The sequence below is a fragment of the Lutjanus erythropterus genome, chromosome 23 (genome assembly GCF_056507025.1).
Source record: "Lutjanus erythropterus isolate fLutEry1 chromosome 23, fLutEry1.hap2, whole genome shotgun sequence".
NCBI classification, from domain to species: Eukaryota; Metazoa; Chordata; class Actinopteri; order Lutjaniformes; family Lutjanidae; genus Lutjanus; species Lutjanus erythropterus.
The window spans coordinates 11503020-11526675 of NC_139339.1; the positions used below are offsets into that span (position 1 = coordinate 11503020).

General features: G+C 40.4%; 2 protein-coding genes across 3 annotated transcripts; both read left to right on the plus strand.

The window, feature by feature from the left end:
* Nucleotides 1-4499: 4499 nt before the first annotated feature.
* bcl6b (BCL6B transcription repressor) lies at nucleotides 4500-11579 on the plus strand. Of its 2 annotated transcripts, none has more exons than XM_084712577.1 (12): nucleotides 4500-5011; nucleotides 5408-5485; nucleotides 5602-5834; nucleotides 6799-7056; nucleotides 7167-7301; nucleotides 7498-7690; nucleotides 7841-8055; nucleotides 8159-8265; nucleotides 8894-9037; nucleotides 9119-9249; nucleotides 10340-10477; nucleotides 10565-11579. In XM_084712577.1, exons 3-12 carry the CDS (start codon nucleotides 5608-5610, stop codon nucleotides 10703-10705), a joined length of 1689 nt encoding a protein of 562 aa, XP_084568703.1. In that variant the 5' UTR covers nucleotides 4500-5011; nucleotides 5408-5485; nucleotides 5602-5607; the 3' UTR covers nucleotides 10706-11579. The 2 variants fall into 2 exon arrangements, with proteins under 2 accessions (XP_084568703.1, XP_084568702.1); XM_084712576.1 differs by having other exon boundaries at nucleotides 4506-5011; nucleotides 8939-9037.
* A 3609-nt stretch (nucleotides 11580-15188) lies between these two features.
* Nucleotides 15189-22328, plus strand: slc16a13 (solute carrier family 16 member 13). Its single transcript, XM_084713210.1, has 6 exons — nucleotides 15189-15314; nucleotides 17119-17383; nucleotides 19424-19567; nucleotides 19674-19930; nucleotides 20197-20728; nucleotides 22056-22328. The coding sequence occupies exons 2-6, from the start codon at nucleotides 17155-17157 to the stop codon at nucleotides 22277-22279; spliced, it is 1386 nt and encodes a 461-aa protein (XP_084569336.1). The 5' UTR covers nucleotides 15189-15314; nucleotides 17119-17154; the 3' UTR covers nucleotides 22280-22328.
* The last annotated feature ends 1328 nt before the right edge of the window (nucleotides 22329-23656 follow it).

Consider the following 23656-nt stretch of genomic DNA (forward strand, 5'->3'; position numbering starts at 1 on the left):
AATAAATATATATATTAAAAAAAAGAGTATCAGCATATGTATCTGTCTTTCTACAATTAAAATAAAGCTAAAAACAACTGAAATAAAATATAATTTCTTCAAGAAGAAAATACATCAAACAAAACAGAAAAAGCATCAAGACAGAAAAATAAAATATGTAAGTATTGATGCTGCATGATGAATATAGGTGCCAAAAATTATTGGCTGTATACTTGCTGATACATTGGCAATAGTAATATCTGATTTGACAGATTGTGAAAGCATTTGATTTGAGTTCTTTGAAAAAAAACACCCTCAGGTGTGCATAAACTACAGGTTATATGAACTTCTTTTTAAAATACAGAAATGCGAAATTATTAGCTATTTTATCAGTATCGGCCATGAGAAGCAGGTTATTATTGGTTATCAGTATAAAGTAAAGTAAAGTAAAAAAAAAAAATCCCCTCCAGATATTAAAATAAAATAAAATAAAGCTAAATACAGCTTTAATATAATATACCTTCTTCAAGACCAGGGTATAAATTGAATCTAAATGTCATGAAAATCCACAATCATTTTCTACTATTGTCTGAACGTGTTTTTCTTTTCTTTTCTTTCTTTTTTTTTAACTAAACTAAAACACATTTTATTTGTGTAATTTTGTGTGTTGCATTTCTTTTTACACCTAGCAAAATATTTGATTTGACTGTAACAGTGTTACTGCAAATGATTAACTTTGGAAAGATTCAAAATATATCCTTACAAAATAAACACACATAAATATTCTATATGCATGCATAGTAAAATTATACACATATATACAATAAAAGGAGATGTAAATGTAAAGTTAAAAAAAAGATACAAATGAAATCATTAAATAAAATGTACAGAAAGATGCGTTTTATATCTGAAAACCAAGCCAATCTGTGAAAACTGGCTTCTGAGCAGTTTATTATTGATTTTTATCCATTTTACTTTTTTGGGGAAAAAAGACACTTAAGCAAATATTTGAATAACAAATTATACTCATATCACAAAATTGAGGGAAATTTAGCTGTGCCAATTTATAATGTGCTTTATGTGTTTAATCAGCATAACTAACTGCTATCAAATTTTGATTCATGTTTACTTTTCAAGTTTGTTTTATTTTGGTTTTGTGTAAATGTAGCAGCTTCAAATGAAGCACGCATAGTTGTTATCTGAGTGTTCTTTCTCAGTATGTTCTCAACTCTACCCAGTTGTTTACTGCCCTGTAAGCAGCAGTGAAAATGGAGGTCAAGTACCTCATTTATTATTTTGTGGTTCATGAGATTTGGGTCAACTGTCCCTCTCCCTGTTACTCCCCACGCTCTTTCTTCTTCTTCTACCACCTCCCGCTCCACCCAGCACCACGTTGGAGGCCCATTGCTTTTCCCAAGGCACTTCTTCAAAGGCATTTCATAACTTTTATTATTTATTTTTGATTTCCCAGTCTGTCTCTCTGCCAATAAGTGGACAAACAACCCAGGCTGCTCCCTGGGATATCCCCACTTCCTCCTCCTGCTCCTCCTTGCAGCGGCTCGTTGCTGTTTGCCCTTATATGTGCAGAGTGCTCTGCAATCACAGGAAGAGGCCGCTTTAGCAGATCTGTTATTGTTGCACGAGCCATCAACACTTTGGCACCAACTGGGGATTTGAAGTCAAAGCATGGTTTCAGCCCATACATTATCAGATAAACAATATAGTTCTGTCCAGGCAACCAGGAAACCACAAAATACGGGGAATCCCTGCCTTTGTTCTGTTTGATGAGGACTGACAGTTAAATAGATGTTGAAAATTTGATCTGCTCATGAAAATCCACAAATCTGTGTTTGTTCCTCATTTAAGAGTTGCAGAAAGCTCATCAGAGTTTTCATTATTTGACGGTCAATAGTACCAGCTCTGAGTTTTTATTAAGGACGGTGTTGCTGAGTCGTTGATGGGTACTGACAGACGGAGTAAGAAGCAGGAAACCACTACGAGCGTTGCCAAGCCTCACCAACGGGATGGACTCAATGGTTTCCGCCCATTGGTGAACCTGTTTAGTAATGTTCTCACTTTTCCTCAACCGCCCCCCTCATCCGTTCTTCTCACAATGCCTGGAAGTAGCCGAGACCTACATCTCCCTCTCTGTTTTCTTAATCGTTGTTTTCCTTTATGGTTTTTCCTTTTTTTTTTCTTTTACAAAGGACACAATTGATCCGACGTCCATCCAAACAAATAAAAGCACAAGGACACGCACACGAGCTCTACACCCCGTGCAAACACTTTACTTCCGATTCACATTTTCAAAGGATTTATATCCAAACATGGTCATGTTGTCTGATTTGTTTATGTTCGACACATTTACCTTTCATTAAACCTACCTCTAAAATATAATTTAATATTTTAGACGTTGCAATTCAAAATGTAATCTGGCAATTTCTGAAAAAAAAAATGTAGTGTGAATGCCAAATACTGAAAAGCTGATGCTAAACTGCACTGATGGCTTTAAAAGTTGAATAATACCAATAATAAAAGTTGAAAAGAATATGTGTAAATGTTGTGTAAGCTGAGGGCTTAACTACATTGCTTGCTTCAATTTGAATGAAGAAACTGCTGTATGAATAAATATGAATAATGGCTGGGAACTAAACAGCATTGCTGGCTTTAAAGGTTGAAAAATACCTGTAATGTATGAAAAATGTGAAATATTTTAAAGTTTGTTGAAAAGCTGACACAAACTGCAATACAGGCTGTAATTTGTCAGAAGAATCAGCTGAAGGGGTATGAATAGTTCAAAAGGTGATTCCTACTAATAACTACTGATTAGTATGGATGGATTTTAAAAGCTGAATAAAATTCAAGATGTATAAAAGATGTGTAACATAATGTTTGAATTGAGCTGCTGGCTTAAAGTAAAAATGAAATGCAGATAAAAGTTGGGGGTTGAATTTGTATGAAGATGCTGCTGAAGAAGTAATGAATTATGGCTGCAAGGTAAACTGCATTGTTGACTTTTGTTGAAATTTAATCATACCAATAATATATGAGAAAATTGGAATATTTAAATGTTCGCTGAAAAGCGGCCACAAATCTGCAATGCTGGCTTTAATTAGTAGGAAGAATCAGCTGAAGGAGTATGAGTAGTTCAAAAAGGGGGGAAGAGTCTAATTAGCATGAAAGGGATTTAAAAGCTAAATAAAAGTCATATAATAATAAAGAAATAAGGAAATCTGCATTTTTCTTTCACAGTATAGTTGAATTTGGTTCATTAATCAAGTAAAAATAAAAATAATCCTCTCTTTATCAGTCAAATGACCACTGGCACATCCTGCACTCCCAGTTTTTTCAGCAAGAAGTGTCTATCTAGCCTGACTCAACCTTGAAGATTTCTCTCCTCCTTGTTCAAGTTCAGAGTTTTCTGTAAAATACTATGATGTGAAGGAAACACAGGTCATAGTTCACCTTTGCGATGGCTCAATTAACTGTCCTGCGCCTGGTTCTCTGTGAACCCAAGGTTACCCTGAGGATGAGGTAACTTTCCGCTTGTTTTTTAGTTATTCACGAACTCTGAGCCCTCTCTTGCCCCCCCCCCCTCCATCTCCATTTCTCCTCCCTTGTCTCCTGCTCGCTTTATTATTGACGGATGTCCTGCGCAGGCGTTTTCATCCATGTCTCTGAGCAGCTTTGCAGGATGCATTCACAAGTGTGTGTGTGTGTGTGTGTGTGTGTGTGTAGGGCAGTTCCTGCACATCTGTCGGCTGCATTTCTCTCAGTCAGGGCGGGGCAAAGGTTGTTTTTCACCACCAGGAGAAGGTGTCTCCCATCTAGAACGATTGATTTGGTCTTGCTTCCTTCCTTCTGGTCCTCATAACACAACGCCTCTGCTCTCAGGCAGCAAGCCAGAAGCTTCCGGACACTGTTGTGGAGCACTTTTTACTGCCCGTTTACACTAACTAGTCAACTCAGCAATGACACAGTTTCCCCTTTGAATGCCATTGCCTCTTACATTTAAAGTTTAATGTTGGAATGCAGTGTAAACATTAAGGCACAAAACAGAATACAATGATATCCAAATCAATCAAACAGTTTATTTTTTAAACTGATAAACTTATTGGTTTATGTAAATATGCACAGTATGGTGTTTGCTTTGCATGGTAGAGTCTTAATTGCATTTGTACATGCAGCAACAAACTGTGTTTACAGACAACAGCTTTCTGAAAAGTGTTCCCAAGCCCATATAACATCCTTTAAAGAATCCTGTTGATTTTTAATACAGTGCTGCCTCAGGGGTCAAAGGTGACAGATATTCAGTGTTGGTTTTCAAAGAGTCTATTTGTGTATGTAACTTAATACATATCTGGAGGGGATTTTGAAATACTACTCTGAGATATTAAGAAATTGATAAAAAATCTTTTTTGCAAAATATGAGTGAAACTTGAATAATAAAAAGTCCCTTTGATAATATCTCAATAATGAGGGCACAGCTTGTTTACCTAACAATAAGCTGGTCTTCCAGCTTCCTCTCAAACAGTTTCCTCTGTCCTGAAGAGGTTTGAACGGTAGGAAAGCGTTGGTGGGGGAAGCCTGGTGCTCTCTGGTTTACCCCTGGATAGACAGGCACGTACCGCATCTCCCCAAGGGTCCTCATATATATTTTTTCAGCGTGGCACAAAAACACACTATGCTTTCCTGCTATTAGTCCGCTCAGAGCTATGGGGGTTTAGAAAAACTAATAGGCCACTAAAAATACTTGGAGCCCGGGGCCTGGGCCAGGGCTTTTCCTGCGTTGCTTCCAGTGTACGCGTGGGCCATTGAGGAAAGAGGAAACGAGCAGCTCTGGTTGTATGGGGGCTTCCTGCACGACATTATAAAGAGCTCCCTCCCTTCAGCCTCCCCTCACAGCGCTGATCAGAGCCAGTGGAGGCTGTGGGTGAGGCCCTGCTCCACGTCTTTGACTGTAGACCAAACACTGAGCCGAGGGGTTTGACGTCAGAGCGGGGCACGTTAGTTCTCGTCCCTGCTGGTCGGGGTGAGTTTGAAAATGACTTCTACAGTATATTCATGTTTAATAGACTGTCTGATAACGTCTTGCTTGGATTAGCTTGTTTGTTTTTAACTGGAGGTGTTAATGTTTTTGTCCTTTCTTGATTAATCCTTAAAAGTTTCTTACATGGGGGCGTCCTTACTTTGATTTAAATTGTTTTCAGTGAATGTAAGATGAATGCAGGATCTAAAACCAGTTGAATTTTATATATCTATATATGTTTTACAACATTTAATGACTCGATGAGCTCTCAGTAATTTCTGCTAGTAATTTCTCAATAAGTTTCTCAATAAGTACAACTCCCTTGATATCTGCAATAATCTGATTCATCATAAAGATCAAGTGAAAGAGCAGGATGTTTCTTATTTCCTCCTCATGCAGGTACGAGTAGGGAGCTGGTCTCACCTAACAGATGTGTCTGGGACACTCCAGTCTATTTATTCTATCAGTTACACACAGGTAGGTCATTATTGTGCATCATAATTCTAAAAAAAAATATATATAAAACTTGCAAATATTCCATTCAAATGATGTGCATTGCTTGCTTGCTCTCATTTGTGATGCCTTCTCTACAGATCCAGATGAGCATGATGGAAGTGTTGGAAGGATACAGGGTCAGCAGAGTGCAGGAGATGAGGTCTGCTGCTGCTGCCCCGGCTGAGGGATACGTGAAGGAGTTCACACGCCACTCCAACGACGTGCTGCTGAACCTGAACGAGCTGCGGCACCGCAACGTCCTGACTGACACCACCCTGGTTCTCGGCAACATACAGCTACGGGCGCACTGTGCTGTGCTGGTGGCCTGCAGGTTGGTGCAAAAATGCCAATGCATCTACACAAAATAGTCCCTCTGCAGCCGTATACACTGTAAAAATACTCAGTGTGCACAATCCCTTAAAATTTTAAGTTCACAGAATTTGAAAAGATAAGTTGAGGTAATTTAGTAATGGTTCAAAACAAGTAAACTTTCCAAGGGAAATAAACTGTATTAATTTCATTGTACTTGACAACATGCTAAAAAAGCTTAAAACATTAAGTTGCACCAACAACACAGCAAGTCTATAAAAGTTTTCTTCAGATTATAAAAAAGAAACAGCTCAGGTCCAAGTTGCCTTAAAAGTTTGACTGAATTAGAAAAGACAAAGTTGAGGTAATTTTGTAACAATTCGAAACAAATAAATGTGATATTAATTCAGTTGTAGTTGAGAAAACATGTTCAATAAGCTTTAGATGTGAAGTTGAACCAACAACCCTTCAGTCAGAGACACATGGCAAGTTTTCATCATGTTTGCCTGAAACTGTAAAAAAAAAGAACAGTCTTAGTAGAGTCTCAACTCTCAAATCCATTCAACTCGTCATTTCAAGTCAAAGGACTGCACAACAACTACAACAACAAAATTCAGAAGTTTTTTCAAAAATTGAAGTTAAGTTAACCTGAATAAATAAAACATGCATATTTGCCATGAATTAATCAGAAAAGATTAATTGAGTCTGCTAAATTGTGTACCATGGTTTTCAAAGGAAAAACTAATAATGAAACTGGCTAATGTGTTTGGTTGAAATGAATAATATTTTCCTCTCTATTCCTGCCCGGTTGACTCATAGATGCTTTTGTCCTGATAATTTTGTTTGTTTTCCACTTGGGACATCCATTGTCTTCTTCTTCCCATCCCTCCTCCACCGCTATTTGCATCCCCCTTATTTAAGATACTGCAACTGATCCAAATTAAAAAAGCTCACTTATATATTTCTGTCTCCCTCTCTCCTCTCAGTGGGTTCTTCTACTCGCTGTACACCCACCGTGTGCTGCTCCAGGGGCGTGGCGGTGGCAGCAGCGGCGGGGAGCAGCTCATGACCGTGTCTCTGCCCGACACCTTGGACCCATCCAGCATCTCCCTGCTGCTCGACTTCATGTACACCTCCCGCCTCCCGCTGACACCCAGCATCGTCCCCGGGGTGCTCACTGCTGCAACCTACCTGCAGATGGACCACGTGGCCGATACCTGCCGGGACTTCATGCAGCTGCACTGGTGAGGGACTGGAGAGAACATCTGTGCATCTTGTGGATGAATGGATTTATTTTATTATGCAATCTTGCATGGTTTTCACTTGGGTGGCTGACAGATTCTTTGTTTTTCAGCAGGGAGAATATGAATGCAAGACACCCACAACTGGAGCTGGACTCCAGGGTGTCTGTAGCCTCGGTAGCCCCCAAAGGAGGGGATCTGCCCTATCCAGGACCCCAGAGATTACTCCCAACAGCAGTTGCAACAAGGTAGGAGGGTTATGTGTGTAATTGTGAGCTGAATTTGGCAGAAAGTGCTCTCTGGGTGTGACTCTTACATTTCCCACTTGCTTATCGCTTTAGGTATGTGTTTACAGATTACAGAAGTGCTGCTGCTGTGGTCTGTTTGTCTTTTGTCTGTTGTCAAGTTTAGCTCATTACAGCACTTCCTCTGTTTCTCCTGCAGAGTCCCAGCGGAGGTTGGGGGCTCACTCAAGCCAGGGGCTTTCCCGACCTGCCAGCCCGGGTCAAAGGCGCTGAAAGGAGAGCCCGAGTCGCCCCTAATGGGCACCCCGATTCCATCTCCAGACAGCCCCGCCCGCTCCAGCTGCCAACCAAGCTCTCCAGCAGAATCCAACACCTGCAACAAAAACCTTGTGGTGAGTTTAAAAATGATTAAGCACAAAGAAAAGGATCATTAAGAGACTTATCATCAGCACGTCTTACTAACATTTGTCTGTATTACCATTGGGAAGTTTTATTTTACACTGAATCTGAAGTGATTAACTGAGCTTTGCTTATTTCTGCAGAGTGATGTCAAAGCTACACCGGACCCAAAGGCTTGTAATTGGAAAAAATACAAGTACATCGTCCTCAACCCTCTCTGTGCAGCCACCACGGTGAAGGAAGAAGAGATAGAGGAACCACAGAGTGACACCACATCACCCACTGCAGACAGGATGGGCTCGACACCCAAAGCACCCACAGAGGCGTGGTCTGGAGAAGTGCCTGGTCAGATTGATAGGTAAACTGGATCAATGATGATTATGAGATGAGAAAGCAAAAAACAAATCTTTTTTAGTTTTTTTTTTTTTTCAAATGTGTAATCATGAACCTTTCTTCATCAGACAGGGGCAGGCCTCCTGCTACGAGGGTTCTGGCCGAGCCCCTCCCCTGGGGCCACCCCCCTCTGTGGACCACCCAACAGTGCCTCCTACTAACAAGGAGGGAACAGGTATAAGACAAACTTATTTCAAATTGCAGAAATTACCCGTCCTATGTGCCGCCCCTTTTGGAACCTTGGTCAACTTTCTCCTTTTCCTGTATGTGGTATTTTTTTCCCCTGAATGGCAAAGGCATGACCTGCCCAACTCTTCCTCTGATTGAGATGACAGAGTCATTGTAGGGTGGGTCATAACTTTGTTCTCCTGAGACAAATTAGCTCCCAGTACTTATACACGCTATGGGCTGGACTTGTCTGTGTTGACAACAACCAAATTTTGATGATGGTTTGACAATGTTGCTGGGGGACCCATAAAAGTGACATTTTAAGTTAGCTAATGTTAGCAACGTGCTAGCTAACTAGCTAGTGAGTCTTCATCAGTTGCTAACTAGGTGGTTACATCTGGTAGCTCATATTATCAACAGATAATAGATGAGCCGAGCACATAGCATACCTAAGTGCAGGAAACAGGAAAGGAGAAAGTTGATCGAGGTACCATGGTCGCTCAACTGTTATTGGAGCACAGAGCAAAAAAGAGCAGGACTTAGGGAGGGTGAAGTCAACTTTTAAACATACTGTATTCAATACCTTTTTTAGAGGTATTTTTCCAAACTGTATACATTTTTGCCTGCTTCCTCAGTCTCACCCGGCTCCATTTTCCCAAACCTTCCCCCCACTGATCCAGAAGCTGCACACCACAACCAACATGCCATCAAACGTGAGAGCTACTTCGTTCCTTACTGTTATTCTGGCAACCTTCAAGGAACCAAGACTACCTGCTCAGGTGAGGCTATAAAAAATTCTCTTTCCCTTTTCTTTCTGTATTTTGAACCCATCACCTGATGCTGACCTTTGGCTCCGGCAGGTGACAAGCCATACCGCTGCAATGTGTGCGGTGCCCAGTTCAACCGACCGGCCAACCTGAAGACTCACTCTCGTATTCACTCAGGAGAGAAACCCTACCGCTGTGACACCTGCGGTGCTCGATTTGTTCAGGTTAGAGTTGTTCAACTGTGTTTGTGTGTGTGCATGAATATTTGAGGGGATTTTAAAGTACACTTCTTCATAAATCAGGTGTCAGTCATGCCACCACCCAGTTATATATAACTTCCTCTTAGTGAACCTTTCCTCTTTTTCTCATATAAAGTCATAGGTGCCTATAAGGAACAGTAAATGTCACACTGAGTTTCAAACTCTAAGCTAGTGATTTATGATTTCATTTAAAAAAACAATATGTAACAGTTCTTTCCTAAGTCCTGCCATTTTTTGCTCTGTGCTCCAATGACAGTTGAGCAAGCTTGGTACCTCAGTCAATGTGCTTCTTTCCTGTTTCCTGGACGTATATATGCTATGTGCTAGGCTCATCTATGTTCAAAAGAAAACCACATTTTGAAGATGTTAAACAGATTTTGCTGGGGCACCTTTGAAAGTGACATTGTCACATCTGTAGTTAGTTAAAATTAGGAAAATGCGGGCTAACTAGCTCTACATGGATCATTAGCTAGCCAGTTCAACTACTTGTTATTAAAATGTTAACTACATTAATCATTAGTTATCTAGTTAGCTTGGGTTTCTCTCATGTTAGCTAACTTAAGATGTGGCTATATGTCACTTTTACGTCTCCCAGCAATAACTTTTAGCCATCTTCAAAATGGGGTTTTATTTTCAACAGCTAGATGATTCCTGTACATATAAGTACAGGAATAAGGAGAGGAGAAAGTTGACTAAGGTTCTGCCGGGTTCTAAGCTTGTTAAACTATTATTGGAGAACAAATCAAAAAAGGGGCGGGACTTAGGAAGGGTCAGTTATTTTCTTGGAGCCTCAAACTTTTGCATTTAAACCCCAAAAGTAAGAGGCACCCAACTGAACTGAAAAATCTGAACTCTACCAAGAAATCATGTATAAAAATATTTTAGTGAGTCCAGTTTGAAGCAGACAGCTTGAAAATCACTCACACTGGTTTGTGAATTATTATTAGCAGGAAATATATAGTACCTGACCCATGGAGTCAATCTGTGATGTCTGATGAGGTGTTTTGTTGTCACACTTCTCACCTTCTTTATGTGGTTTGTCCTGGTGTTGCAGGTTGCCCATCTGAGGGCCCACGTTCTGATCCACACAGGCGAGAAGCCGTACCCCTGCCACACCTGTGGCACCCGCTTCCGCCACCTGCAGACCCTGAAGAGCCACCTGCGCATTCACACCGGAGAGAAGCCATACACCGTGAGTCAGAAACACACACACAATATAATCTTATCATTGTCCTGTTGTGCCACTGCTTGTTTAATCTGCTGACCTCTTGTTTTTCAGTGTGAGAAGTGTGACCTTCACTTCCGCCACAAGAGTCAGCTGCGTCTGCACCTGCGCCAGAAACACGGGGCCGTGACCAACACCAAGATCCGCTACAAGGTGCTGACCGAGCCCTACCAGCCTCTTCTGCAGGCCTGCTGAAGAGGTCTGACCCCTGACCCATGGATCACGACCAGAATGTTGGTCAAAATAACATCTGAATATTTAAATCAAAAAATGTGAAATTTGGTGAATTAATTAACTTCAACCATTTTAAATTATGAGGACCTAGTTTTTGAATATAAGGTGGTAATTTATAACTTTGATAAGACTGGTTAGGTGACCAGCTAGGACATCACACAGAAAATGGATTGCATTTGGAGAAAGAGATCAAGATCAACATTTTGTTGGATGAGTTTTGGAGCTTGGAGGTAAAATAACACACATAAGAACTATTATAAAGTTTATTTGAAATACTGGGTGGCTTTTCTGAGATGGAGACGATGTTGAGAAAAGTGTTTTTGAAGGTCTGTGAAGAGTTAGGAAGACGGGAACGGAAAGAAAGAATTGTGGGACGTTTGTACACAGAATTTTGAAGAAGTAAGAGGATGTGAACGATTTGAATGAAAGATAAAGCAAGTTTTATGAAGGCGAGGTGGTGAAGTTTGGGGTTTTGGAGTAAATTAAAATCATACATTTGTTAAGAAGCACTTAATCAGTGTTAAGTTACAGAAATCTTTTTAAATGTGTATTTAACTCAGATTTATCTTAATCTTGAGGCCTGGGGCCTGCGTGTTCTTTAAAAAAAGTATGCAGTGGTATCTGCTTTTATAGTCCGAGCAGGCAGAGGACTTAGTTGTCTTGTATTGAGCAGAAAGTATAGAAATAAGGTTTTCTGACAGGATCCATTTAAATAAGATGACTGTAAGCAATTGGATAATGGGTAATAATATGACATTGTTATGTGTATGAGTTAATTTGCTGGACAAAGATGGTTTTGTACAATTTAAATTAAATCATTTTTATATCAATTGGAGCTCTGGTGTTCGGTGTCTCATTTAATATCATATTCTGACATGTAATATTATGTATGATGTGTAAACAAGTGGAGAAATCTCAAATAATCCCTATGAAAATGGTGACAAAGTGCTGACCAGACCACACGTATTTTCAAACCACACTTCCCTCCTTCAGCCTTTCTCCTCCCTGCACTTCCTTCCTCTCATTAACACACTTTTTCTACCCATGATTCATGTCTTGAAGTCAAGCCCGTCCCGCCATCTTTCCAGATTTTGTTTTGTGTGTGTTTTTTTTTTTTTTAACTTGGTGCTTTTGTGGAAACAATGAGGTTGAGGGCACCTGTTTCCTCCAGGTTCTTAACGCCGGGTACTCACACTGTACCAGCCGACAACACGTGTGTGAGCTCGCCGGTGTTTCCTGAGGGTGAGGAGGGGGTCGACCGCTGCAGACTCCCGCTGAACTCTCCCACCCTCTGTCATCCCCCAGTTTCCTGCTCCCTGATGAGTTGTGGCTAGCCGGGCTCATTGTCCCCGCTCGGTAGACAAACGTTGGAAGTTTGACGGGACTTTCCAATCTGTGTCCCCCCCCTCCTCAACTGAAAGAAAATGAAACCTGTGACATGTAGACCTACTTTTCCTTCATCATCGCTTCAAGGCCAGTCGGTTCGGAGTCTCCCCACAAAATTCACAAAAGTCACCTATAGTTTGTCAGAAAAGACGATTTCTGTGTTTCAGGAAGTGACTATTACATGAGAAATGTGTACAACTTTTTTTCAGGAAGTGAATATTACTGGAAATGTTTATTGATTCTATTGAAATTGCACAAAATCCAGAACAGCAACTTGAAAGTTTTTATTGATTTTTGTATTCTCAGGAAGAAAATTACAGCAACAACCACAGAGTATTTGCATAATAGGTCCAGGAAATCACACACAGTGTTCATCCAGTCAGCACACCACAGAAGTAATAAACAATGGAGCTGTACATGAACGAAACAGTCCCTCGGCTCTCCCAGTTACCTTCATGTCGATCCTGCACTTAATTCCTAGAAGATTCAGTGGTTTCTCCCAGCTTTTCTGAAGTGGCATCATCTGATGTCACATTTCCACAGCTGAACAGAGGAGAATTATCTCCAACCAATTATTTATTATAGCTTTTCTAGCCAACATTAAGAGAGTGTCTTCCAGTATACCTCTGTCAGGCACAAAAGTGGACTTGGGAGCATCATATTTATTATATTACCTTCCAGAATAACTGATTTTTTTTAACTGTTTCACAAGACAACTTATTCTGGTTCCAGTAATTATTTTGCATTTGGATCCTGTTGTATATTTACTACAAACATATGGAGATCTGCAGTGAACTCTATTGTGCCAGTATGTTTTGGAGAAGTATGTTCTTCCTCTGGATGTAAAAAAAAAACAAGAAGGACATACATACTGTGGCTGTGCAGGCAATCAGACAGCTTAAAGGGATAGTTCACCCAAAAATGAAAATTCAGTCATTATTTACTCAGCCTCATGCCGATTGAAGGTCAGGTTTAGTATTTTAGTTTACAAAACACTAACAAGTTGACTAAATACATGTTATTTACACCAGGTTTTTAGCTTGCCTCTTCACTGTAGATCCTTGGCTTGGCAGCAGTATTTCTAGGTCAAGATCACTTTTAACTACTTTATTTGTTGTTGGAGTTAGAACGTACAATATTTGTCTGTGGACCTATGGGAAGAAAAATAATTTAAAAGCAGTGCATTTGACATTTTGAGACCTTGTGGTTGCCTCCCTCTGGTGTTGAGCATGTGCAAACCCACAGGGCTGTTAACTAAACTAAACCAAGTTAGGGAGTTTTTTTTTATTACTATTTCACTGAGCCTCACTCTCTCTGCCTTGTTTCTTTAGTCTCTGTCCCTCTTTTTTGGCAAAAAGCTCCTTTTTGTAGGACATTCGTAAAATATTTACACGGATCTGTAAATATATCATTTAATTTGACCTATAAGCCTCTTAGTTAAATTACTTTGATCGTTCAACAGTGTGAAGTTAGTAAAAGACAGTTTACAGACTTGAGGAAAGTTTCTCGCTCCTCCTGGATGTTCTATTTTTGTTAATGCTGTACTTCTGTTGCCTCAAGCAGTGGACTCATTGTTGTTTGTTTTTTAATAAAAATACTCTCTCTTCTAGGTTGTGTTGGCATAAAATCATGCAGTCATGTGCCTCCTCAGATCAGCCACAAATGGCCTAAAGGACATGCACAATATATTCATATGAGAAAATGTGATAATTTAGTTTTTTAAAAAGTACATTTTTTCTATATCTCATATCAAAAAATTTGCCTAAAAGTGCTTTACAAATCTATACCACATACACTACCCTCATCATTAGAGCCTTGATTCGGATAAGGAAAAACTCCCCCCCAAAAAAACATGTTGTGTGTTCAGAGTCTTCTGCATATTTTGGTTATAATGAGTGGTTATTCGAGATACTGTTGCCTTTCTATCATCTCAAACCAGTGACATCAAGTTCTCTGAAAACCCTAGAGACGGCGGTGTGTGAAAATCCCAGTGCATCAGCAGTTTCTGAAATACTCAGACCAGCTCGTCTGGCACCAACACAACCATGTGACATTCAAAGTCACTTACATCGCCTTTCTTCCCCCTTCTGATGCTCGGTTTAAACTTCAGGTCGCAGGTCGTCTTGACCATGTCTACATGCCTAAATGCACTGAGCTGCTGCAGTGTGATTGGCTAATTAGATATTTGCATTAACAAGCAGCTGAACAGGTATACCTAATTAAGTGGCGGGTAAGTGTGTGTGTGTGTGTGTGTGTGTGTGTGTGTGTGTGTGTGTGTGTGTGTGTGTATATATAAGAAACTAATTACAAATACTCAAATTACAGTAATTATGCATTTTTTATGGTACTTGTAGTTTTATGAGTACATTTTCAAATCTGTACTTTTACTTGAACTTAATCCATTACAAGATGTAATCTACTCTACTTTACTTCACTTTTAAAACCATAGTTGAGTACTGAGTACAACTGAGTTATATAAATACAAATGAATTAATATCCAAACCTTTCATCTGCATTTTAGTAGCCAATCAGGTGATCTAATCACAAAACAAATCCCTGCACCAGCTCACATTTAGAGTAAGGATGTTAATGATTAATCATGAATTGATTAATTGCCATTAAGAATTTAACCAAATATGTATTCATGGATATTTATATAATAATTTGACATTGTTCTGTCTGGCAGAGCCATTTGTTCAATAAGGAAAACTAAACTTGGAGTTACAATGAGGAAAAATGACAGAAAGGAAGAAAGAAACAAAATAAGTAAAAAAAAAAAAAAAAAAAAAAAAAAAAAGGACGTGTTTTGCACCTTATAAATCATTACTGATTAATCGATTTTTAGTATTTGCAGCCATTAAGGAAAACACGCAAAATTTGCAACACTCTTTGTTGAGATGAATGCTTTGTAACTTTTTTTTACTTTTTGAATTACTTTGTAAACTCACAATCGTTCAACATATATTATAAGTAATTTTGACGGAGGTTCGGCGCGTGAGTTACTGTCTCACTTTGTGCTCAGTGCACGCGCCCGGGTGCCGACTGCGCAGGCGTGTATGGTTGGTTACCGGTGCACACTGGAGACTGTTAAACTTCCCTGCCGCTTGACAGACCTGCTGTTAACTACAGGGAACTTGAACACTGTGGACCATGTGCTGCTCCGGAGGAAGCTGACACAGCGAGCGTGAGTCATGTCGAGTTAACCTTTGGCTTATATGAGGCTGTGCACCGTCTTAAATTGCTTCAATATAACGACTGTATGTTAATATCGTGAAGGCTTCACTTACGTTGTGTCACGGGTTATGAGGCGGTTAATTTTCCACAGTAAACGTTATAACTTGATTCATACTGCTGTAGTAGAGACCTCAGTGAAGAGCAATTCAAATTTATGCCAGAATACTCTATCGTGTTCATTTTATCCCCAAGCATCTGCATAGTTATTGTTTTGACTGTAGTATTTTTCTTGTGTTTAATACAGCTGTGTGACAGCCAGTGCGCAGGCGCCCTGTGAAGCCTATGATTGGACAGGCCACGGTCACAGTCTCCGGTGCGCGTTCTCGTCTGTCCACCTGTTCACAGCTGTGTTATTAATTAATGATGAATGAACCTGACTGGCTGTTTCTTTTTTCTTTCTTTTTTTTTTATTTAATCACATTTTATACATTTTAAACCAGTGGAAAAGATGAGCTTTTATTTTATTTATTTGCAAAAAGTGCAAAAATTTTAAACTCACTATAACAGAGACCTTTTGCCACGATTTCCTTCTTGTGATTGTGACTTTTCTGTGAATTTTATTTACCAGCAACAGTTATTTTGAAAGATATTGTGATGGCTATATGAGTCAAGATTTTAGCGTTAATGCTAATTTTTTGCATTTCAGTTCTCTGTAAAATAAAATAAAATAAACAGGTTTTGCAATTTGGCATATTGTGATTTTGATAATATTTTATTTTTAATTAACTGTTCAGCTCTATTTCTTGATAGGGGAGTCCTTTATTTTTTGTTTGCCAAAAAGTTTCCAAAGATAAAAATGTTGAGTACCAACCTCTGTGACAAATTTGAGATTGGTGATTTTGAGGTACATAAATAAAATTGATCTTACTGTAACCACTCTAAGAGTTAAGAATGATATGATAACTATCTTCAGTGCAGAGTTCCTGTGTTTGTTTGGCCATAGGAAACAAATATTTGACAAAATGAAACTTAAAGAGAAGCATATTACACGATCTACTGTTAAATCCCACAGTATCCTGCAGCTTTTGCTTCATTGAAATCTGTTGTGTGAACCTCCTGCACCTCTCCTTCAGAAGTCAGGTTCCAAATTCTGCAGCCATCTCATTACATATTCATTACATATGGAAATGCAAAAAATTTAAAAACCCAGTGTGTAATAAATGTTGAGCCATTGTACTTGTTGGTGCATGTCTGTTTTAGAGGGTGCTGGGTCAAATTCCTGTCATTCCTGCAGCAGTGAAATGAGTGACAATAGATTAGGAATGGATCAGGTCACTGTGCTGTAGTAGTTGTTCTTTAGGGTAATAGTCTTATTATTACACTAATGACATGTTAACCCCTTTTGTTTTTTCTGTCACCTCTGCAGACTACTTTATAACCACTGTAGCAGAAATATAAACGAAATCTAGTGAAAGGATCTTTCTTGTCTTTCACTATTGAATGAGCACATGTTTCTTTATAGCGGATCAATGAGGACTCAGTGTGTCAGAGTTCACCTGTCACCTATATCTGCTCTGAAATGAAGGCCAACTTGTTAAGCAGTGTAGTCACATATACACAGCACAACCAGGGAATCTATTGGCCCGTGGGAAGTTAATCGTTACAGCTATTGACAAACACTGGGAAGGGCTGAGACTTGCTCTCTTCTGTTGCTGAGGGAGAGCACTATCACTTGTATGTCCTGAGGATTTTATCTCCATGTTGTTGGTGCCTCCTTTCTCTTCTAATCTGCTTTTATTATTTTATTGTTACAGATAAATACGCAGAAAACAGATAAATCTCTCTCTGACATGACCAACAACAAAGCCAAAGCAGAGATCCAGAGCGACAAGGCTGAGGGCCCGGATGGAGGCTGGGGATGGGTGTTGGTCGGCGCTCTGTTCGTCAGCACAAGCCTCGTGTACGGCCTGCTTCGCAGTTTGGGGGTCTTCTTTGTAGAGTTTGTGCAGTACTTTGATGAGAGTGCTCAGGCCATCTCCTGGATCTCGTCCATTGGCCTGGCAGCACAGCAATTCTTCAGTAAGTCGTCTAATTATTGCTACTTGTGACAACTATTTTCATCACTGACTAATTTTTAAATATAACACCAGAGGGTGCAAAAGTACATAGATTCTTTTACTCCAGTTGAAGTACAGAGAGTTGTGCAGAAAAAGACTGATTAAACTGAAATTTACTCAAAATATAAAAGTAAAAAGTAGCCCTCTGAAGGACATTTCTACATGCTGAACCTCACCTTTTCTCCATGGTCAAGTCTCATCTTGTTACGTCTTTTACGTAGTTTTAAATCTGTTGTGTGATATACTCTGATGGATGTGTTATCGTCCCGTCCATGTAGGTAGAAATCAGTGATGTTGGGAAGGTGGCATGCAAAAATGCAAAATAAAAAATCAATTAAGAGTTAGTTATTAAAAGTTATTAAAACTAAAGCAACAAGCCTATTTCAAAATATAGTCATGTTAAAATGCCAGGTTTGAAAGTAAAAAGTTGTCAGGAAAATAAAAACTGAAGTAAAGCACATATCTGAAATATCTACTTAAGTGCAGTAATGAAGTATTTCTACTTTGTTACTTCCAATCTCTACATAAAACAAAGAACAGCAGCTTGTTAAATGACTTAAAGGATTAATTGATTATCACAATTTAGTCAGTTGGCTAATCGTTGCAGTGGTAATTGCAATTCTGTTGTCCGGACATGATCACGTCTTATTTCTCTTACTAAACTGATACTAATCACACAGGAAGAGATGTTACTAAAGAGAAGCAGACGGTTTCCAGAAAGATTTTTATTTTCTGAGCCATTATATAGGTGGGTCATAAAAGGGCAGATGCAACTCATTAACCCCTAACAAGCACCAGTGGGTCACTCATTACAAACTCTATGCTAAACAGCCAAACATTGTTCACTGACCCACTGAACTTTATTTTAAATTGTAAGATACCAAAAAATGTGGCTGAGTTTAGGGGAAATGTGTTGAAATGGTGCACAGGACTTTAAGAAAATTTCCATTGATAGAATTGTGTAGCCATAAAAAAACATGGTGTCTTTGGTTTGAATCTTCACCTCATGTGAGCAAGCTGATGCAGAATATATATGACAGTGTATAGAACAATATGACTTAAGTTAGGGATAAATAGGGATTATTTGAAGTTGGGTTATATGAGGTTCTTACCAATGCATTACCTACAGTAGATGTAGTAGTGTAAGCTATATTTAGAACCTTTGCAACTGCTTTACTTTGCTGTCAGACAGCCTTTCTGACAGGAAACTGACATTACATGATGGAAATATGTTGTCTCTCTTGCTCAACGAAACTCCATTGGAAAAAAAAAGATTTTACCTTGCAGAACAATGCAGAGTCGCTGGTCTACCACTGCCTCAATCTGTTCATTAGTGTTATTGTGTGAATCCGAACTGATGTTTTCAAACATCAAAGTCACACAATAACAAAAACACACCAACAGATTACAGATTACTGTTTTTTCCAGTCTGGTTTAGTGAATGACTGATATTTGGCTTATAAAACAGTGGTTTCCTGTCAGAAAAGGTTGTCTGATGACGTGGTAAAATGGTGAAAATATTTAAATATAGTGCACACTTAACCTGATATTTAGGTGGGCCTTTTTTAGGTGGCTAATATATGTTTTGTTGCTGACTCTGTCCACAGCAGTACACTTCTTAACTTCCTACACTGCACAAATTGTGGGTGTGCAGACCACCATCTTCCATAGGTAATACACTGACTATCAATAAATACCTCATACAACAATACAAACAGTACAAATAATCCAAACTATCCCTTTAACAACCTGAAAAGCACTTAAAGGGAAACAAAAATGAAAAGCTATTTATTATGGGTTTAAAATGATACTTTGTTCAACAGTGACATCAATATTTGTCAGGCATTTTTATTGGCAATAGTAAAAAGAATGCTGAACAAAGCAAAATATAAAAACAAGGTTGCTTTCACAGCACATTGCAATGGGTAAGTTCCCTGCACGCTTTATTCTAAATAGTCCTGACTAATACGTGTGTGTGTGTGTGTGTGTGTGTGTTTTGCAGGTCCGGTGGCTGCAGGACTCTGTAATGCATATAATGCCCGGGTGGTGGTGATGACGGGGGGATGCCTTGCTGGACTCGGCCTCATTCTCGCCTCACAGGCCACCTCTCTTGTTCACCTCTACCTCACTATGGGTGTTATTTCAGGTAAGAAAGTCTTGCAACAACAACAGAACTAGTCATGTTTGTTCACATAGTTAACTGTTAGCTGAGCCAATTGCAGGTAAATAAAGTGACCTTACTTGTTCTCCAGGTCTGGGCTGGGGGCTGGTCTTCGTTCCCATGGTAGCTACAGTCCTGGCTAACTTCACTCGGCGGCGTACTTTGGCGTTGGGACTGGGGTTCACCAGCATTGGACTCTCCTCTTTCATGTTCAGCCCTCTCTTCCAGCTGCTGGTGGAGACGTACACCTGGCGAGGGGCCCTTCTGATTCTGGGAGGCCTCAGCCTCAACATTGTGCCCTGTGGCGCTCTCATCCGCCCACAGCGACACTCCAAAGCCCCAGCAAAGGTGGGGCAAGACTCTGCTGTCTTACCTGTACCAGTTTAGAGATAATACATAATATATGTATACATAATATGCTATACATATAGAAAGTATGTTGAGCTGCATCAAGTGAGGTGTGTTGTATTTAAGTATTGTATGTAATTTAGTGGTAACTACACACTGAGTAAGTCCTGCACACTGTCTTACAGCTGGCTGAAACTGTGTTGACTAAGATAAATGCTTAACAGTGGCATATGAAGTTCAGCGTTTCCTTCTTTTCCTCCCTCCAGGTGGATTCAGAGAGCAGTCCATCATGTGCCTCAGTGCTGCAGCGAATCTCCTCCCACCTGGAGCTGTCGCTGCTCTTTGAGAGGCCTTATATCACCTACACCCTGAGCATCACTTTCATGAACATCGGCTACTTTGTGCCTTATTTCCACCTGGTGGCCCACAGCCGCCAAGCTGGCTTCTCAGAGTACCAAGCTGCTTTTGTCATGTCAGCTGCCGGGGTGACAGACATTTTGGGCCGCGTGGCATCAGGCTGGTTGTCGGACCTGGGTCACGTCCGGAGTATTCATTTACTGAGCCTGTGGACGGGGCTGGCGGGAGTGTTCATCATGCTTCTGCCTGTCAGCTCCCTGTCTGGTTCCTACACCGGTCTGATAGTGATCAGCCTCCTCTATGGCTTCTGCTCCGGGGCGCTAACCTCTGTGGCCATGGGGGTGGTGCCCACGATTGTGGGTGTGAAGCGCACGATGGGTGGCCTGGGATTAGTGCAGCTCATCGAGAGCAGCACAGGACTGCTGGGTGCACCTATGTCAGGTACGAGCACATGGAGGATAGTACAAGATTATATCACTCCACATAGGTTATGTCATCTTGTTCTTATCTAAAGTGAACTGAATCGGTCCATAAACACAAGTTGACACACTGAAGCTAAAAGTTGTCAAACATTAACTAGGGTCAGGTCGTCCTCTTCATCCTTCCTCTGTTTTTCTAAGTTCTGACATACACTCCCAACCTGTTTTTGTCTCAAAGGGTCTAAACACTTAACCTCGAGTGGTGTCTAAACTGCTCAAAAAAAAAAAATTAAGGGAATGGTTAATCATCACAGTGAAACATGCACATGTGGCAGACGTGAAACAGTCATTGTGAACCTGCTCTCAACTGTGAAGAGAACGGAGCACCAATGCCTAACCTGTCAATTCTAGTGTTCTCTGGCAAATGCCAATCAAGTTGCACGGTGCAGGGCTGTGAGCAGAGGTTCCCCTAGAGCAGTGTTCCCCAACCCTGGTCCTCAGGGACCACTGCCCAGCATGTTTTAGATGTTTCCCTGCTCCAACACACCTGATTCAAATGATCAGGTTGTTGTCAGGCGTCTGCAGAGGTTTCATGACGAGCTGATCATTTGAATTAGGTGTGTTGGAGCAGGGAAACATCTAAAACATGCAGGGCAGTGGTCCCTGAGGACCAGGGTTGGGGAACACTGCCCTAGAGGACGTTGGGCCCTCATGTCATCTTCATGGAGTCTGTTCCTGACAGTTTGGTCAGAAACATGCACACGAGTAGCCCGCTGGAGGTCATTTTGTAGGGCTTTGGCAGTGCTCCTCCTGTTCCTCCTCGCACAAAGGAGCAGATAAGAGTCCTGCTGCTGGGTTTTGCCCTTCTACAGCCCTGTCCAGCTGTCCTCATGTGATGGCCTGTTTCCTTGTATCTCCTCCACGCTCCTAAGACTGTGCTGGGAGATGCAGCAAACCTTCTTGCAACAGGCCACTAGCAAAATGCAGAAGTAGGGAAAAATCATTCACCAAGGATAAGGTGAGAGAAATGAGGTTGTGGCCACCACCTGCAAAAAAACCATGCCCTTTTTGGTGGGTTGTCTTGCTGTCGCTGCTGCTTGTTTTGTAATTTAGTTGAACTGACCCTTTAAAACCTCATAAGTTAGCCATACAAAATAAGTGTCACAATAAAAAGAACCCTGTGTGAATTTTTGAATGATAAAACACATAATTTTGCACAACACTTGGAGTAAAGCCACAATTATGTAATCAGGCAACACTGCAATTATTGTTTTTCTTGATTAACATGAGGCTAGCATCATGCTCTTCATTTAGGTACTGAATATTTTCTTTTTTCTCGGTGTCCAAAGGGTTTCTCAAGGACGTCACAGGCAACTACCTCGCCTCCTTCATGGTCGCGGGCGGTTTCCTCATCCTTGCTGTTTTGACTTTGGCGACCCTGCCGCAATACTTCTCCTGCACAGATCCACCGCCTCTTCAGGAACGTTCTCTTGACGACAAAGATAAGGGTTTACATTCAGAGCTGGAACAGATGAACAGTTTGCCCTCTGACATGAATCACAGGGGCGTTTAATGACGATCCTGTGAAATAACCAGGCTCGATAATCTGCAAGGTTCTGAAAGTTCAATGATAGAGCCTAAGGGAATATGAGAACACCATCAGTTAACAGGCTCCTGAACGAGTTTGTTATACCTCAAAAATCATACCCAAAGTGAGGAACAAGCCCACTGTGAAAAAACTCTGACTATTAGGAAACACCGTGCATTAAATTTAGCACTGGACAGATGGTTGCATGCACAGCACATGCAAAATTTAAAAAAATGTGAAGGAGAATGTGTAATTTAGTATTACACATACTAACAAGTTTGACTGAGAAACTTAGAAGCAGAAAACTATTTTATTGTCTTATCTGTTCATGTAAAATGTGACTCTGATTCTGCAGCTGTGAGACTGACAAGTATACTTAAGTTTTGCACATACATGATTAATCTTTCATTTTCACTTTCCTCACTTGTACTGTACTCTCGTAAGAAGACACAGATGACATAGCACAGTAGACTGGCTGGATAAATCCACTTCACTTAGTGCGTTGTGTATGCACACCGTCATCTCCAACTAATTGTTCAATACTCACTAAGGCTATACATGACTATCACTGTGGTATATATGTCAAAATTAGAATATTTAAGAACATCAACTATATAAGGACCATGGCCCAATCCCAACGTCCCTCATAAATCCTAAAGCCCCGAATCCTCACAGACTTTGTTGACGTCACCTGCAGTGCCTGAGTGTGTGAAACTGAAAGGGCTCTAAATCAGTGTTGCCCAAACTTTTTTTTCTAGGGACCCACTTTTTTAAAATAACAAACCAACGTGACCCAGTTCAAAGTAGGCCTCGTTAACAAATCTACAACTGTAGTTCAGTTCATTTGGTTTGAAGGCTCACTGTTGCACTGAGTGTTCACACTGACTCTGTAAAAACTGAAGTTTTACAGACTGACAGGTCACTCGTTGACTGGACAGTTTTGGTGATTGTCATCCTGCCTCATCAGTGCATCATCAGGACCCACGTGGGAAAATCAAATTCCTGTGACTGACTGAGATTCACGCAGCATTTCAGTGCTTCAGATGTGCGTATCTTTGTGCATTATTGTGTGCATACTTTATATTTATGCTCACAAAGAAATAACCAATTATAAGAGTTATTTAGCAAATTGTGGCACATTATGAATGATGACTGACAGACAGAAACAGGAAAAAAAGGAGGTTTCTAAGAAGGAGGCACCAGGGTTTTTGTTTTCCCACGTTCAGAGAGAGGGAGGGAGGGAACACATCTGACTCTCACTTGACTTTTTCATGTGTACCTTACAGTTGTATTACTGTGGGATCGCTGTCACACACTTTTTAATCAGGCAAAGCACACAGAGTAGGATACAAGCACAGCAGT

Excerpts from the sequence above, each read along its gene's own strand:
- bcl6b (XM_084712577.1), top strand. The coding sequence starts at position 5,608 with ATGAGCATGATGGAAGTGTTGGAAGGATACAGGGTCAGCAGAGTGCAG. Across the intron at positions 7,691-7,840 it reads CCTGCAACAAAAACCTTGTG|AGTGATGTCAAAGCTACACC; the intron begins GTGAGTTTAAAA and ends TTATTTCTGCAG. Across the intron at positions 8,056-8,158 it reads GTGCCTGGTCAGATTGATAG|ACAGGGGCAGGCCTCCTGCT; the intron begins GTAAACTGGATC and ends TTTCTTCATCAG.
- slc16a13 (XM_084713210.1), top strand. The coding sequence starts at position 17,155 with ATGACCAACAACAAAGCCAAAGCAGAGATCCAGAGCGACAAGGCTGAG. Across the intron at positions 17,384-19,423 it reads GGCAGCACAGCAATTCTTCA|GTCCGGTGGCTGCAGGACTC; the intron begins GTAAGTCGTCTA and ends TGTGTTTTGCAG. Across the intron at positions 20,729-22,055 it reads GCTGGGTGCACCTATGTCAG|GGTTTCTCAAGGACGTCACA; the intron begins GTACGAGCACAT and ends CGGTGTCCAAAG.